Source organism: Pipra filicauda, unplaced genomic scaffold (genome assembly GCF_003945595.2).
Source record: "Pipra filicauda isolate LSUMZ 115617 unplaced genomic scaffold, ASM394559v2 scaffold426_size588282_pilon, whole genome shotgun sequence".
Classification (NCBI taxonomy): domain Eukaryota; kingdom Metazoa; phylum Chordata; class Aves; order Passeriformes; family Pipridae; genus Pipra; species Pipra filicauda.
The window spans coordinates 173135-187559 of NW_024104561.1; the positions used below are offsets into that span (position 1 = coordinate 173135).

At 37.2% G+C, this 14425-nt stretch overlaps 1 protein-coding gene across 4 annotated transcripts in view; it reads left to right on the forward strand.

The window, feature by feature from the left end:
• Positions 1-14043, forward strand: part of CPLANE1 (ciliogenesis and planar polarity effector 1) — a 55591-nt gene extending 41548 nt beyond the window's left edge. For 3 of the 4 annotated variants that reach the window (XM_039385636.1, XM_039385638.1, XM_039385637.1), the window contains exons 38-54: positions 34-138; positions 631-723; positions 1650-1762; positions 1951-2149; positions 2417-2661; positions 3283-3376; positions 4218-4385; positions 5364-5471; positions 5831-5861; positions 7178-7306; positions 8116-8281; positions 9841-9902; positions 10340-10495; positions 10639-10751; positions 11095-11178; positions 12922-13091; positions 13479-14043. In XM_039385636.1, the coding sequence (XP_039241570.1) occupies positions 34-138; positions 631-723; positions 1650-1762; positions 1951-2149; positions 2417-2661; positions 3283-3376; positions 4218-4385; positions 5364-5471; positions 5831-5861; positions 7178-7306; positions 8116-8281; positions 9841-9902; positions 10340-10495; positions 10639-10751; positions 11095-11178; positions 12922-13091; positions 13479-13619 (2177 nt within the window). In that variant the 3' untranslated portion in view covers positions 13620-14043. The remainder of the gene's footprint in view (positions 1-33; positions 139-630; positions 724-1649; positions 1763-1950; positions 2150-2416; positions 2662-3282; positions 3377-4217; positions 4386-5363; positions 5472-5830; positions 5862-7177; positions 7307-8115; positions 8282-9840; positions 9903-10339; positions 10496-10638; positions 10752-11094; positions 11179-12921; positions 13092-13478) is intronic. The other variant, XM_039385639.1, reaches the window with a different exon arrangement.
• Positions 14044-14425: the final 382 nt, after the last annotated feature.

The following is a 14425-nucleotide window of genomic DNA, read 5'->3' on the forward strand; positions in this document are numbered from 1 at the left end:
TGTAGACACCCATTCTGCATTATTACATTTCAGACACAGTGGAGGAAGCAATTACTACTTCAGCAGATCTGCATTACATGGCTTCTGTAGGGAAAAAACCGGCAGAAACTCAAGATGCAAGTACAAATACTCATCCAAGTAAGTGCTACCTGTGTGACTTACAGAAACCAGCTGCTTCTGGTGTTGCTTCTTTCTAGTTATTTTGTCAGTTTTCAAAATGCAATAAGATTGTAAAGGGAAAAACAGTTTTTTTGTGCTATGATTTTTTGTTTCAAAAAGAATTAAACCAGAAGCCATTAGAATATAAATTACAAAGCAGTAGTTAAAATAATTATAAGTAAAAATATCACTGATGCAATTATGTAAGAGTGTCCACATGCTTTTTGTAAATCAGTTCTGATGTGACTTTTTCTGAAATCTTCTACCTTCATTTGTGTTTATCTAAATGCATTTTAGACAGTGTTTCACCCTGTGACTGAAATTGTTTCCCTGCCTCATCCACCACAACTTTTCTTTGATTGTGAGCTGTCAGATTAGAAATGTGCATTCAGATAATGCCATCAGTATCGTTACTTTCCTTACATTCATGTATTTTGATCTTGGTTGTTTGTTTTTTTTTTCCCAATCAAGTGCTCGAGTCATATCAGGATCATGGAATCAGTGGTGGAAATGAGATTTCTGAAGTTCAAAAAAATGAGCCAGCCCCATCTGTTCCTGTGCCAGGTGTGGCTCCAGGCTCTCTCTACTTCATTTGTTGTTTGGGAAGTCTATAACAATATAGCAGTTTTAACATGGGTTTTGTACATGGGGTAGCTTAATGCAGGGCATAGATAATACAGTAATTCATCTGATTTCTTGAAACCCAATACTAAATAGTTATAATACTATTTATGAAAAGTTTGGCTGGAATTTTTCATGAAGCAGTGTACCTATGCCTTTGCGTTCCTGTATGAAATTATTTTGTGGATTTTATCTTGATTTTAGTGCCGCTTACTCTTGGGGTTTTGGTGTAATGTAGACCAAAAGAATTGACCAGTGGGATGTTAAAACAGATTACAGTTGAGCTGCAGTAGCTTAGCTACTTATACAGTTGTTTCCTTGCATCTACTAGATGCAGGTTATAATGTTCCAGTCCCAAGTAGGAATTTTATTCTCAATCAGTCATCTTTTGGATCAATTTGTAGAACAGAAAACAGAAGGTAACTGAATTTGGGCTAAAGAAGATATATTTTGGTTTGTTTTTTCTCCCCCCATATTAAAAATCCTTCATAAATTGAAGTATGTAGATTTCAGCACCTAAGTATTTTCCCTATGGTACCAAATGAGCATATTAATTTTTCCACTGTTTTAAAATTCAACTGTGTTTTTCCATTTGAAGATAATTTTACTACATGACATAACTTGTTTGCAAATAGCTTTATTAGAGGTCTTTCTAGCTGGGTAATATAATTTCTTTGAGTCAATTAAAGATGAATTTTTTTTATTTTACTTAGCTGGGATAGACTTGGAAATTAGTAGCAATTTAGACTGCAGGTTAGTCAAAGCTTTTCTTGACATCTAGAGAATGCAGAGTTGTTTCCAAATATTTAGTCTGAAGTTTTGTGGCTTTTGCTGTAAATATAATACTGACTATTATTATTTTCTCATAGAATCATCTAGTGCCCCTGCAATACTACCACCTGACATGTATTTAAACCTGGGATTTCCCACTGAAGTGAAAAAGAAACCTTTACCATCCTTTCGGTCAGATGCACCTGATTTGGTTAGTAATCTCATGTACATGTGTAATCCAATGTACATGTGATTAAAATACAGTTTGTGTTATTAATTTGGGTTCTTTGTCTCCAGAACAAATCCTTTCAGCTTAAAGTTTTATGGTTAATAATGCACTGTAAACAATATATTCAAAACACATTCGGTATAATTCTTCATAATCTTGTTGTTGTTTAGCATGAACATGAATATATCAGTGTGATCGACATTGAAGACAGTGACATCCTTAGCAATTTGCCCATGATACCTGAGTCTGCAGAAGAGGTAGATGCTGCACAGCAAAATGAGAAGTTTGAAATTCCATCTACTGCAAAACTTCACCACACAGCAGCTTCTGTTACTAATGCAATTCCATGTGAGGCTCTTCAGAAGCAAGGTAAATCACTTTGTTTTTAAACCTGAAAAAAGCGAGACAGTTTTGTTATAATACTTCCACAGAAAATCTGCAGCTTTCCTCTCAATTAACCTCCTGCTTTTTTAGCATTAAACATCAACATTTATACATTTGACTTCTTTTGTGATGATTCCTGCTCCTAAAATCTATCCTTATGTTCAACACATCTGTGCCTGATTACCTGCAGTATTTACATGCTTGCAGTTTATTCAGTGATATTGGTGCATTCTTTTTTTTTTTTATTTCAAGGTGACCATCAGAAGAATGCATCAAGCCAAGTGCAAAAGGAAGATAAGAAGTCGGATTCTGCTACAGATAGTGTAACTTGGAACATACTACATGAAGGTGACAGAACTCTTCCTTCCTCAGAGCTTCCATCCAAAGTAATTGGCAGAGAATACTTTTCCACAAAGCAGCAGGAAATGGATATGCAATTACAGACACTACAGAACATGATAGAAAATATGGAGCAGGATTTCAGAAATACCAAACTGGTGAGTTCCGACAGCTAGCTCTCATTTTTTAAACAGTTTATTGTGTAATTTTTTGCAGCTGAAGTCAAAACTTACATTTCAGAACTATGTGTTCTCAAATCTGCTTAGTATCTATTGAGAGAGATTGAAAATAATATACAGTTCTTCTACATCTAGTGCTGAATCTGTTGGCTGACATGATTACTTACAGTGGAAGAAATGCTGGCCAGAATGGCCAGTTTTAAACATCAGGAAACTTCTGACTTATGAAGACTACTGAAGTATTTTAGTTTCTGTGGTTTTTAGATAAGATATATTGGAAAACTTCATCTACTTTAAAAATAAAAACGTCATCAGTAGGAGTAAAATTGTTCTCGCAAATAATAGAGTTTATATGTATTTTTCTCAAAGTACGAATCCAGAAGATTGAACTTCTTAAATTAAATTAATCTGCTTGAGCTACTTTGATTCCTGAATTGTTTTTGTTTGTTTGTTTTGAAACAGGAAACTGCATTAAAATGTTTATAAGATTATGATGAAAAAAGTTTATTTAAAGTATATTTTGCATGAATATCTGTGGTGAAAGTCTCAGAAACACCTTGAAGAAAGTGTCATTACTTAGTTTTTGGGTTTCATTTACAGTTAGTGAAACTAATAGAAGACATTGAAATGGCTACTGATTCAGACCTTAGTGCTCGTCCTTCATTCTCTGAAGCTGCTGAAGTCATTGATGATGGTATGTGTTCAGTTAACAGAAAGATAACACGTTTGCAATTGAATATTAAACTTGACTGACTTTTAATTACCACTGAAGTTTAATGCAATCTCGTAAGTTGTCATTGAAATATAAACCAAAAATGAAAGGTTGCAAATCTGACTATTAGACATATTGCTTTAATAAAAATGCATTTGAAAGTATCTATAAGCCTTGATACTTTCCAAAACCATAGAAGTTTAAAATATATGTATTTCTATTGTAACATGAATCCAAAACATGCTGCTTGTAAGTGCTTTACTCACTGATGTCAAACAATATGATATTTGTCCCCAGGATTTATTTTTTTATGTATATGAAGTAAGTTTTTTCCTGCATCTTTGGTGGCTACTCAGTTGTAATATCTGTATTTTATTAAAAGCTTACATCAGCTTAACTGTTTGTTAGAGCAGATGTATTGAACGATTTATTGCTTATGTAAGAAACGACTATGTAGTACCTCCCTAATTGTAGCTACTGTACTGTGCCAAGAGCATAGTCTAATCTACTTATGGAGTTAACACAAAGCCAAGTGGTAGAACCAAATTATGGCTATATCTATATTCACGCCTGAAACAATATTTAAGATGTCCATTAACCTCACACAGAGCAACTCCTGGCTCAGTTCATGTGTGCAGGATTGGTACACACACCACAGCTCTGGAAGTGCCCTTTCAGAGAGGCACAGCTGACCCGAGTTCAGGTTGTTACAGGTTTGACAGATGAACTAAAGATGCCAGTAACAGGTATATATGAGTGATAGTTTTTGCATTGAGAGGATTTTCCATTGGCCTACATTGGTTACTGTATTATTTTTTCACAGAATCAGAACGTTATTTGAGAGGCATGATTTTTGAAGATGTTATAGATGATCAAAAGGAGGGCTTAAACCTGGAGTATCCTGTACCCAGTTATATTCCAGTGGAATTACACACTCCTGCCACTGCAGCCTTGGCTTCTAACTTTCCCAGTGGCATGAAGTCACCTTCTGGTATAATCTTTATTATATATTTTTCCCTTTTACACCTTCTAAAAATAAGTAAAACTTTTCTTCCTGGTGTAATACTTTTTCATTGCTGTTATACGGGCTGTTACATAATGCCAATTAGCTTATTAAAGTCAGTCATCAGTCTTTCTGGATTGCATTGTTTAGAATGGCTTCATTGATCTGCGCTGATAAGGAGTTTGTGTTACATGACAGAACAGTATCACTAAATTTTGAAAACAGTTCAGCAGTGAATCATACTTACGCTCAAATTCACTGTTGTTGGAAGAAAATACCTTTGGGTCTGCTTCTTAAACCCATCACTGTGCTGAATTGTATTTACTTAATTAAGTGAAGAGGGCATGGTGTCACAACGCAAAGCTTCCTCCAAAAGCTGTCTTTATCATCTCTGTCATCTTCCTATGTCTAGGGAGGTGAGATCTCAGTTAAATCCAACCACATCAGCAAAATCAATTGGTTTATTTCACTATAAAGTAACTACTGTTACTTTAACATTACTTAGTAATGTTACTTTAGTAACATTACTGTTACTAAAACATTACTTTATGAAGTCTCATTTCGTTTTGCAAACTGACAGCAAATTGATTTTTGCAATTAGGAAGACTGTGGTAGCATTGGAAGGAGGAGGGAAAAAAAATCAATCTCTTGCTTGAGTTTAAAAATGTAATGTCTTATTTGCTGCATATTGCCTGAATTGCTTGCATTTAAGCTTCCAAAAATATTACATACTTTGTAAATGTGAACATGCATTTGATAGCCACATTTGCAGCAATCTGTCTTAAAAGGTGTTAAAACATGGTTCCTGTATCTGCATACAGCACAAGTCAATCTCAAGTGGTATACACACCCAGATTAATTTTGAAAATAGTAATGCGGTTTTCTCTGTAAGTATAAACTTGTTACTTGCAAGCTGAGAAAGCTATAGGTGATACTAAGTTACAACTATAATTTTTTGAGGTGTAGAGTTTAGTTTAGGAGGGAAAGCAGTGCTCTTCCATCCAGGACATCCATACTGCTCTTCAGTTGCATCTCCTGAATTCCAAGCTCCTTCTGAGTTCCTGGCTTCTTCAAGTAAGTGTCAGTTGTTAATTTTCCATGAAACACTGTATAATTAATTGGAACAGATAATTCCCAGTTAGTTGGTCATGGCAGAAGACTGACAACAGTGATATCATCATCGTAGCAAAACTATTCAAATTATCCAGGGAGTTGTTAATTAGTGTTCTCTGGAGAATCTGTGCTAACCTGACAATCAATGACACGTTCTCTCACAGGCCATTAAGCCTATGTCCAATATGAGTTTATTTTTAATGTCAACATATTCAGGTTGATATATTTTTGTATTTTATCTCACTGGCTGTTTAACATATGTATGATTAGTTTGTGTACAATTGCAAGGATTTTATTAACAAGGATTGTTTCTGTTTCAGGTTCTCACATATGCAGAGATTTACATGATAGGTACGTATTTTGAGATTGGTTTTTTCGAAAATCTGTTAAAAAGGAGACTGTCAGGATGAAGTCATCACTTCATAAAAATCAAGGCATTCATTTTCAAGCTCAATGAAATCCCTTCTGTTATCTAATTTCAGGCATTTTTTTCTGATTTTTGTAGTGCCTGTTGCATTTACTTTATGCAGAAGCCGCAGGAGCATTCAAAGTTCTTTTCTAATTGCAAGTAACAGAGCTGTTAATGTAGATGGTGCTCTTGTCTGTGTGTATTTGTTATTTCTCCTATTTACAAACCTCTCTTTCAAGGAAGTACATGCAACTGCTGCTAGCAGTTGTCTACCAAGGCCAACTATCACCAGAAAGTTTTTAAGGTGTTACCATATGAAAAGTGTAAAGCAACGAACTGAAGATTTCAAAACTGGAATGAGCCTATGCATTAAATAAAATGGTGTGACATATGTATTTTTTACTGTCAGCTGCTGTTACTCTTCTGGATCCAGATGAGCAGTAGAAAAGAGTAGCTGGCTTTTCTTTCTTCCTGATCGTTCTACTCCATTACCCACCTTTATTGTTTTGCTTGAAGCATAGCAGTAAACTGAATGGTTTATCTTATTGTTCAAGTAATTTACTGGAACTCCTTGTTGTGACAGAAGTAATTAGGGAGTGATTACTTAAGCTGGAAGATGGGTGTGAGGCAGTAAACTTTAGCAGACAGGTGATTTTTACCCAAAGGAGTAACTTGAAGCAACTATAGCTTGTAGTCATAAACTATGAGAGTTGTTTTTTCCTGGGAGCAACTGATAAAAAGACAGGAAAGAAATGGGCAGAATTCAGGTAAAACTATCCTCTCACTCACACTGATTCTTGCTCAGAAGATCACTGAGACTGGGGGTTCCCTAACCTGGTAGCATCCCATAACCTTATTTCAGCATGTGCAGCAATACAAACCCTGTGGGTGCTCCTGGCTTCCAGCTCAGCCTCCTCTGGGCCAGCCTTGTTCACACACCCCAGTGGAGCTCAGGCATTTCAGCTCTGGATGGGGTCAGACTTCTGGATATATGTTGGCTCAAGTGTACTTGATGACAGCAAAGCTAAGAGGAGGGCTGACACCTTTTTAAGGTGGTACATCTACACACATGGTCTAGGTATTGCTTGTGTGCACACAGTAGAGATGTGGGGAAAGAAAATCCAGTCCAAAGGCTTTGCGTAAAACAACCTGAATATTCTCATTTTAAGCAGGGGTGGAAGTATTTTAGCTTGTTGTTCTCATAGTCCCGTTCTGCATTAAATTGGTAACATCTCTTTTTCCTCTACCTAACTTCAAGCTCTTTAGAAGGTCCCCTGCAAGTTACTGGTCGGAGTGGTTTTACTGACATTAATGATCCTGTAGTAGAAAGTTACATCCCTCTGCCGGAGCCGGGCTTTACAAAAATACAAGCTAAGAAAATCCCTCGGTAATACCATGGCTGTTTTTATTATGTGCTAGTTAAATCGTTTTAACCCTCGTTATTTTTCTCATAGCTCATACCCTGTAAATGATGGAAGCAAGTATGTGTTTGAGTTGATGTTAATGGGACTAGTATTAGAACTGTTAATTAGCCACAAATTTACTGGCTTGTAAAACGTGCTTGTTGTTTTCTGTTATTTTGGTTTACCAGGTGTAGGCTGGGGCAGAAACCTCTATATACAGCAGGCTCAGTTCAGCAAATGGACTGGGACCTTCTAAAACTGTTCTGAAAGACAGAGTAGAAATTTGCTGTCAGTAGCACAGCAGATTCAGAAGCTTCTGGCCCCAAACTCCGGCTTGTTATGCTTCTCTTCCTGATGGAGGTTTCTACACCTCCTGAGTGTCAGTTATAAAATCAGCTGTGTTCTCCCCTGAGAGAGGTCAAAGTGACAGCTGTTTCTTACTCCTGTTTGTGATCTGAACTGCTGACAAAACAAAAAAATACAGCTGTTAAGGATGCCAGTCTGTTGCACTGGTGCCACAGCTCACACCAGTTTAAGCTCTGGTCCTATTATCTGGATGTACTTGACAACTGGCAGAAAAAATTTAGGAAACGTTTTGGAAATTACTTGTGTGCCAGGATTTTATGGAGCAAAATTTTGCAGAAGAAAATTTCCCCTCTTGTTCATTACTTATGCTTCCAGCTGAGTCAGAATTTTAAAGGGTTAACAGTATTTTTATTATATCATGTGTAGTTGCCACAGGTTGCAATTTACAGGATGTGCTAGATTATTTCTTATTCACATCTGCTCTCAGGGTTCATGGTTTTGCTGCTGCACATTCTCAAAAAACAGAAAAGGAGAGGAAAGAGATACAAACATGGATGAAAAGAAAGCAAAAGGAAAGAATGAGAGACTATATGAAGAAACTGGAGGAACAAAGACAGAAAGAATGTAATCCATTCAACCTAAGAAAGAATGTGGTAAGAATAATGGGAACTTGAAGAGTAACTGTTACATGTTGTACAAGTGTCGATTATTCAGGTTAGATAGTATAAAGGCTGACAGTCATTTATTTTTTTTTCTATTTTAATATTGGGGGTTTGTATGTAGAATTTTATTTTATTGGAGCTGGACACAGTTGTGTCAGTAGAGATCAGTGAGCAAATGCACCAGTGTTCTTCACAGGCTGCAGTGATGGCAATTGGCAATTGGTTGCAATTAGGACGTACAGTCTTTTAACTGTAATGGATACAGCTGTAACAGCCACTGATGAAAGACACATTTTGTCAGGGAGTGAGAGCTACAGTTGCTAAGATGTGTTTACATTTTGTTTCATCTGTATGCCTCCCCAAAAACCTCACTGGATTTAAAAAGCAGAGTTCAAATGCCAGCAATCCGTTAGGAACATGATTAGATACTGAGGGCAGCCATCACCCACACAGAAGTGTGTGCAATTATAAAGGGTTAGCAGTAAATACAAGTTTATAGCCTGATAAATCTCTTCTGATCTGCACTGTTCTGGAAATAACTGGGCGGGGGGGGAGTTACAAAAACCATTCAGAAGTGATTTCCGAATCATTATTAATTCTTAAAACATGCATTTGTCATCTGGCTACCTTTAGGACCTGAAAAGACCCTGCTGAGTCAGGGGAAGCTCTGGGGTTATAGGACGTGAGACATAGTAACAGTAAATATATCCCTATACTTTTTACTTGTTAGTTGAATTTAGGGGATGCTGTAAATACTTCCGGGCAGCAGCTCTGCTGGTTTTAACTCCAAAGTAGCAAACATGTAACACACACAAGTTTCCTGTTACTAAATAATTCAATTGTATTCACTTTTAGAAAGAGTAACAGATCTCATCTATTTGAAATACATTATTTCCCCTGGTTCCAAACAGCCCTTCGGAGTGGAGCTGGGCTGCTTTTTTTGTACACCTGTAGAGAGAAGTGATTCAAGAAAAAAAGATCCTACTTCTCTCCCTTTCCTGTGTTGCCAACCCATAAATATATACTTGATGCTTTTGTCATAGGCTTTTCTCCTGAAATCATTAGTGGAGGGATTCTCAGATTTTGGAAGGTGGTTTGGTATGGGTTTTGCTTTTTTTTCTTTAAGAAGAAAGCAATGAAAAATTCAAATTATACTCTAGCAAACACAGGCCAAAGTACAACCGTGACCTGTTTTTTAAATTAGTCATTATTAGGAACATCATTGATTTTTAGCAGACTTAAAGGCAAGGCCATTTGAAGCTTTGAACTTGAGAGTGAAAACATCTCTCTAGGAATGTTAATGTTTAGAGCATATGACTTATGGAAGATGTGACTGCAAGCTTTCAGTATACTTTTAGAGACTGGAAAGTTATAGAGACAATCTTGCCTGAATTTTCTGGTAGGGCTGTATGCTTTCATACTGTTTTTCATTCTGAAGATGTCTTAAGTAGTAACTTTTAAGTCAAATAAGTACATTTTGAAAGTGAGAGATTGGAATGAGAGCACAGTACATAGTAAGTTAATGAATTTTATACTTTTTCTTTACACAGCATTATAGTCCTACTTCAAAGGATATTAGAATGTTCCAGAAGAGGAAAGAAGAAAAAGACAAGTAAGTTGCTATAAATATTACTTTTAATCTCCTTACTTATATATTAATCTTTCAGTGTTAAGAAAGAGGTAGTTTTAACTATCTTGTCTCTGAAACTTCAGGTATCAATGATATGTCAAGATATTTCAACCAAAAGCATAAATAATTGATGTTTGTTTTGCCATTTAGGAAAATCCTGAAATGTTTCATCCTTTGACTGTATTTTTCACTTCCAAATTTCATTGTTTCTTTTTTTTTCCCTAACATCGACTCATTCATTCTGTCAAACCCATTGGTAAGAAATTATTTAACTTTTTGGTAGTGATCTTAAAAGGTTTAGTACATCTTCTGTGAAACTGCAAAAAAAATGTTCTTCGTGTAGCCTTACAAGACTCACAAGCCAGCTGCAACGAAATGAGTGAAAGCATAAGGTAATGTATAATATTATTTCTCCATAGAGCCCTGTTATCTGAGCATCACAGAATGAGAATATCACAGGCACTTTCTCTGATGAATGAAATGTTATCTGAAACACCAGCACATGATGATAAAACTTTGTCCAGCACCAGATCACCTCAAGGGTACAGAAGAAGGCATATGGCATCTAGTAAAGGGTAACAGCTCTTAAGCATTAAACCTGCTCTTGTGTCTTGGTGTCTTTACCACACTTGAAATTGTTATGTAGAGGAATGGTAGGTGGTAGACAATAGTAAGTATTTAAGCTTTGTTGCTCTGTTTGTGTTTTTTCTTATTTTAGAGGGCATCTGAACAGTCCTGTTTTGTCAGAAAGGAGCAGAATTGCTGCCAAACCCAGCTTTGGTCAAAGATTACGCCGTGGCACCCCAGCTCTTGGTTTAACACAGTCCCAGGGTAAGAAAGAACTACTCCTTGATGAAAACCCATGCTGAAGATGATCTTCAAGCTACTGCTGCATTTTTGTGAGGAAGGAACTTTAATACCTGTGTAGAAAATCAGTCTTAGAATCCTGGAAGTCTCCTGTTATGAGGCTTTTGTAACTGTGTTGTCATTGACCTGTTAAATGATGAGAGTTACCTTTCCTTATCACCTCCCTTTAAATCCAAAGTAGCTTAAATTTCCATAGCAAGAGTGCTGGGTAATCCAGGAAGCAAAACTCATAGATGGAAATTTTTAAGCATCTTTGAATATGTTTGATCTGCATTTAAAAGAAGAAATGCTTTCTTTGGCTTTCCAGGAAATGCCTGTATGGCCCTACAGAAAAGTACTTCCAGAGGAAGACCGAGAAATGCTGCAAACTGTCCTGTTGATTCTAGACACTGTAAGTTACATAGAGCAATGACATAGTGCAGTGCAGATACATAATACAGGGGAAAAGTAAGACACAGAGAACACATTTCAGAATGTGTTCTCTTCTTCGGAACGTGGAGATGACTGAGAGGGGACCTCATCAATGTCTATCAGTAGCTGAAGGGAGGGTGCCAAGAGAACAGAGCTAGGCTCTGCTTGGTGTTGCCAAGCAATAGGACAAGGGGCAATGGGCAGAAACTGGAACACAGGAAGTTCCACCTGAATATGAGGAACAACTTCTTTACTGCATGCACTGGAACAGGTTGCCCAGAGAGGTTGTGGAGTCTCCCTCACTGGAAATGTTCAAGAACCATCCGGACACAATCCTGTGCCATGTGCTGTGGGGTGGCCTTGCTTGAGCAGGGAGGTTGGACTGGATGACCCACTGTGGTCCCTTCCAACCTTACTCACGCTTTGATTCTGTGAATACATCCTGCCTCAGATACAGCATTAGTTTGGAAGAATAAAAATCATCATTTTCTCCCCTCATAAAAATCCTTTAAAGTAAAATGTTGTGAAATATTTAATCAGTCACCTCTGTTTACCTTCTGAATGGTTTTAGCCAGGTGGTAGTTTCAAGATCTGAAAAAATGTGCTAGATTTCAGTGAATTTCTGAAACACACATTATGAAATCATGAGGGACAGAAGCCTTGAGTGTTTCGTTTGGTTGAAACCTACAAAGAGAAAGTTAATTAGAAGACCAGGACACAAGTATCGTGCCTCTTCCCTGCCTTTCTATTCTGCTTACTCTCTAAGATCTTTAAAATAGAAATTGTCTTTATTAACCATCTGTAAAGTATCTAGAAAAGATATGATTTTTTCATAATGTTATTGTGGAAAAATTTGTGACTGAACAAAAAAATCCTTTGGGATTTTAGTGGTACTTTTTGCCATGCCTATCTTTGTAGGTCTGGATCCACAAAAGTTTCCTCTCATAAATATTCCCTCCTAATCAAAGCCTTTAACAGATATAGAACTTGTTAACAGCAGCAGAATTTCTGATCAGACAGAAAAAGAGTGAGGAGAGAATCAACCTAAAACTTAGGAAATACTGTGGGTCGATTGCATTCTGCCTTACACCAGAATTATACTAGTGACATAATTGGATGGCCAAATGTCAGTGTATTTGAGTTGGCAATGCAGGAAATTGAGAGAAGCAATAGTAAGCAGAAAGGACACTGTTCCTGAATCACTCTACACATGGAAAGTAATTTTCCTCCTCCTTTCCATACATTCTCTTTTTAAACTCTGTATACAGGTTGATCTTTTTCTGATTTCCTGGTACCTTCTGTATCTGTTTCTCCAATATACCCCATCACTGCTAAACATTTCATTAAAGTTTTATGTCTTCTAAGAGGCACAATCCCGGATTTGTTTAGTTTAGTCCTCTGTCAAATAATGAAGCAATGTCCCTTTTTTGGGGGACTGGGCTGTAGAACCTGGATGCTCTAGACACTGTACATGGTCCTGTTCCACTTTGTGTTCTGCCCTGGGAAGACAGTTCAGAGCACGAGGCTGGAAGGGACCAGCAGCCTTTTCTCACCATCACCCCACATCAGCTCAGGATAGCAGGGCATGCTGTTTTCACATGGATTTACTCACAGCTTTCAGTTCTTAGAACTTGCAGATTCTGTTCTTGGAGAAGTTTAAAGAGATTTAGAAGAAAACAGCAAGAAGCATTACAATGCTGTGGTTGGCCTGTTTTCTCCTCAGCTGCCAAGTACGGAGTCAGCAGAACCTCAAAACAAAAGCCCCCACAAGTTACCACTGCAGTTCAGACAGAAGATATTGATCAAGAGAGTGATCGAGACATAGGAAGTCCTTGGACTGTGCCTGATGATATCCAAAGAATACTTCAAGATGCTCATGACTCCATGTTTCAGGTAGAATTTCTAGTTGTACTAGGAACTATTTGGTACTTGCAATTTAACACTTTCTTTACTTCTGCTTTATTTAAAATGTGGTTCTCTGTTTTAAATATGTTATGGGATAGATGCAGGACATAAATGACGGTGCTTCAACTGAAGTACCTTTTGCCTTTACAAGCAAAGTCATTCTTGTGAGCCTTGAAATTGAACATTCTTTTTAACAACCGCATAGTTACACTGTCCAGGTAACAGACACTGGTTGGAGTGCATAAACAGGAAAACAAATTGCATTTGTTGCAGAATAATCACATAACTTGATTAGGACATGTTTGAAAAGGGTGGGATTGTTTCTACTGTCCCTGAAAGATGCACTTTTCAGCTCATGTTCTCTCCCTCCCACAGGCCCCTGCAGGGCATGACATGAGTTTCTCTCCTCTGGGCAGTGTCAACACCGACAGCGTTTCTGAAAGCACGGGAAGTATCCTCAGCAAGCTGGACTGGAACGCAGTTGAGGCCATGATAGCAGATGTGGAAGATAAGTGAAAATTTCCCAGCCACTGTGCACTTCCAAACAGTTGCCAGTGTTTGGTTTCAGTAAAAACAATAATTGTTCTACTTAAAACAGATCGAGTCTTGCATTGGCTTCCTTCTTAAGCAGCATGGAAACTCTCACTGCTTTCAGTCTTGCCTCGGTGAAATTCAATTCCTTAATGTGTAGTTTTCTTTCTATATGTCTTCAGGTCAAGAAGAACTAAATATGGTTGGTAAAGAGAGACAAACACTCTTAAACAGATCCAGGTCAGCTACTTTATGTAGAAACATTCATGCGTACAAAAAATGTTATTCTATTTTAAGAGTACTGCACAACTGTTTTACCTTTGTATTTAATATTTAACATCATTCTGAAGTTATTTTTGTAACATGATGGTTGTGATAAACTGATTTAATAAAAGTTAATTTACTAGTTTCTGCTGTAAATTATTTACACATGGAGCAGTTCCACTGCTGTGTACCACTAGGACTGTATGTGTGCACATGCACTACCCTCATATTTCAAACCCAGCTTACTTGTGCAGTAGTTTAGAGAAATCTTAGAAGAATTTGAATGACTGAAAGAGGTACAAATAGGCAGCAATAAATGAAATACAGAGTTTTGTTAGGAAAATCAGACAGCAATATAAGACACAAAGGACTGGGTTAAAGAGCAATATCACTGTTCATCCATCTATATGATGCTGCTTTTTTAGAGCTCCTCTAGCAGCCTCCAGAGATCTATGGGAAAATTTCCCATATGTTCAGTGACCATCAAGTAGTCATGGTAGTCTGAACAGATGCAGTTGTGGTGACTC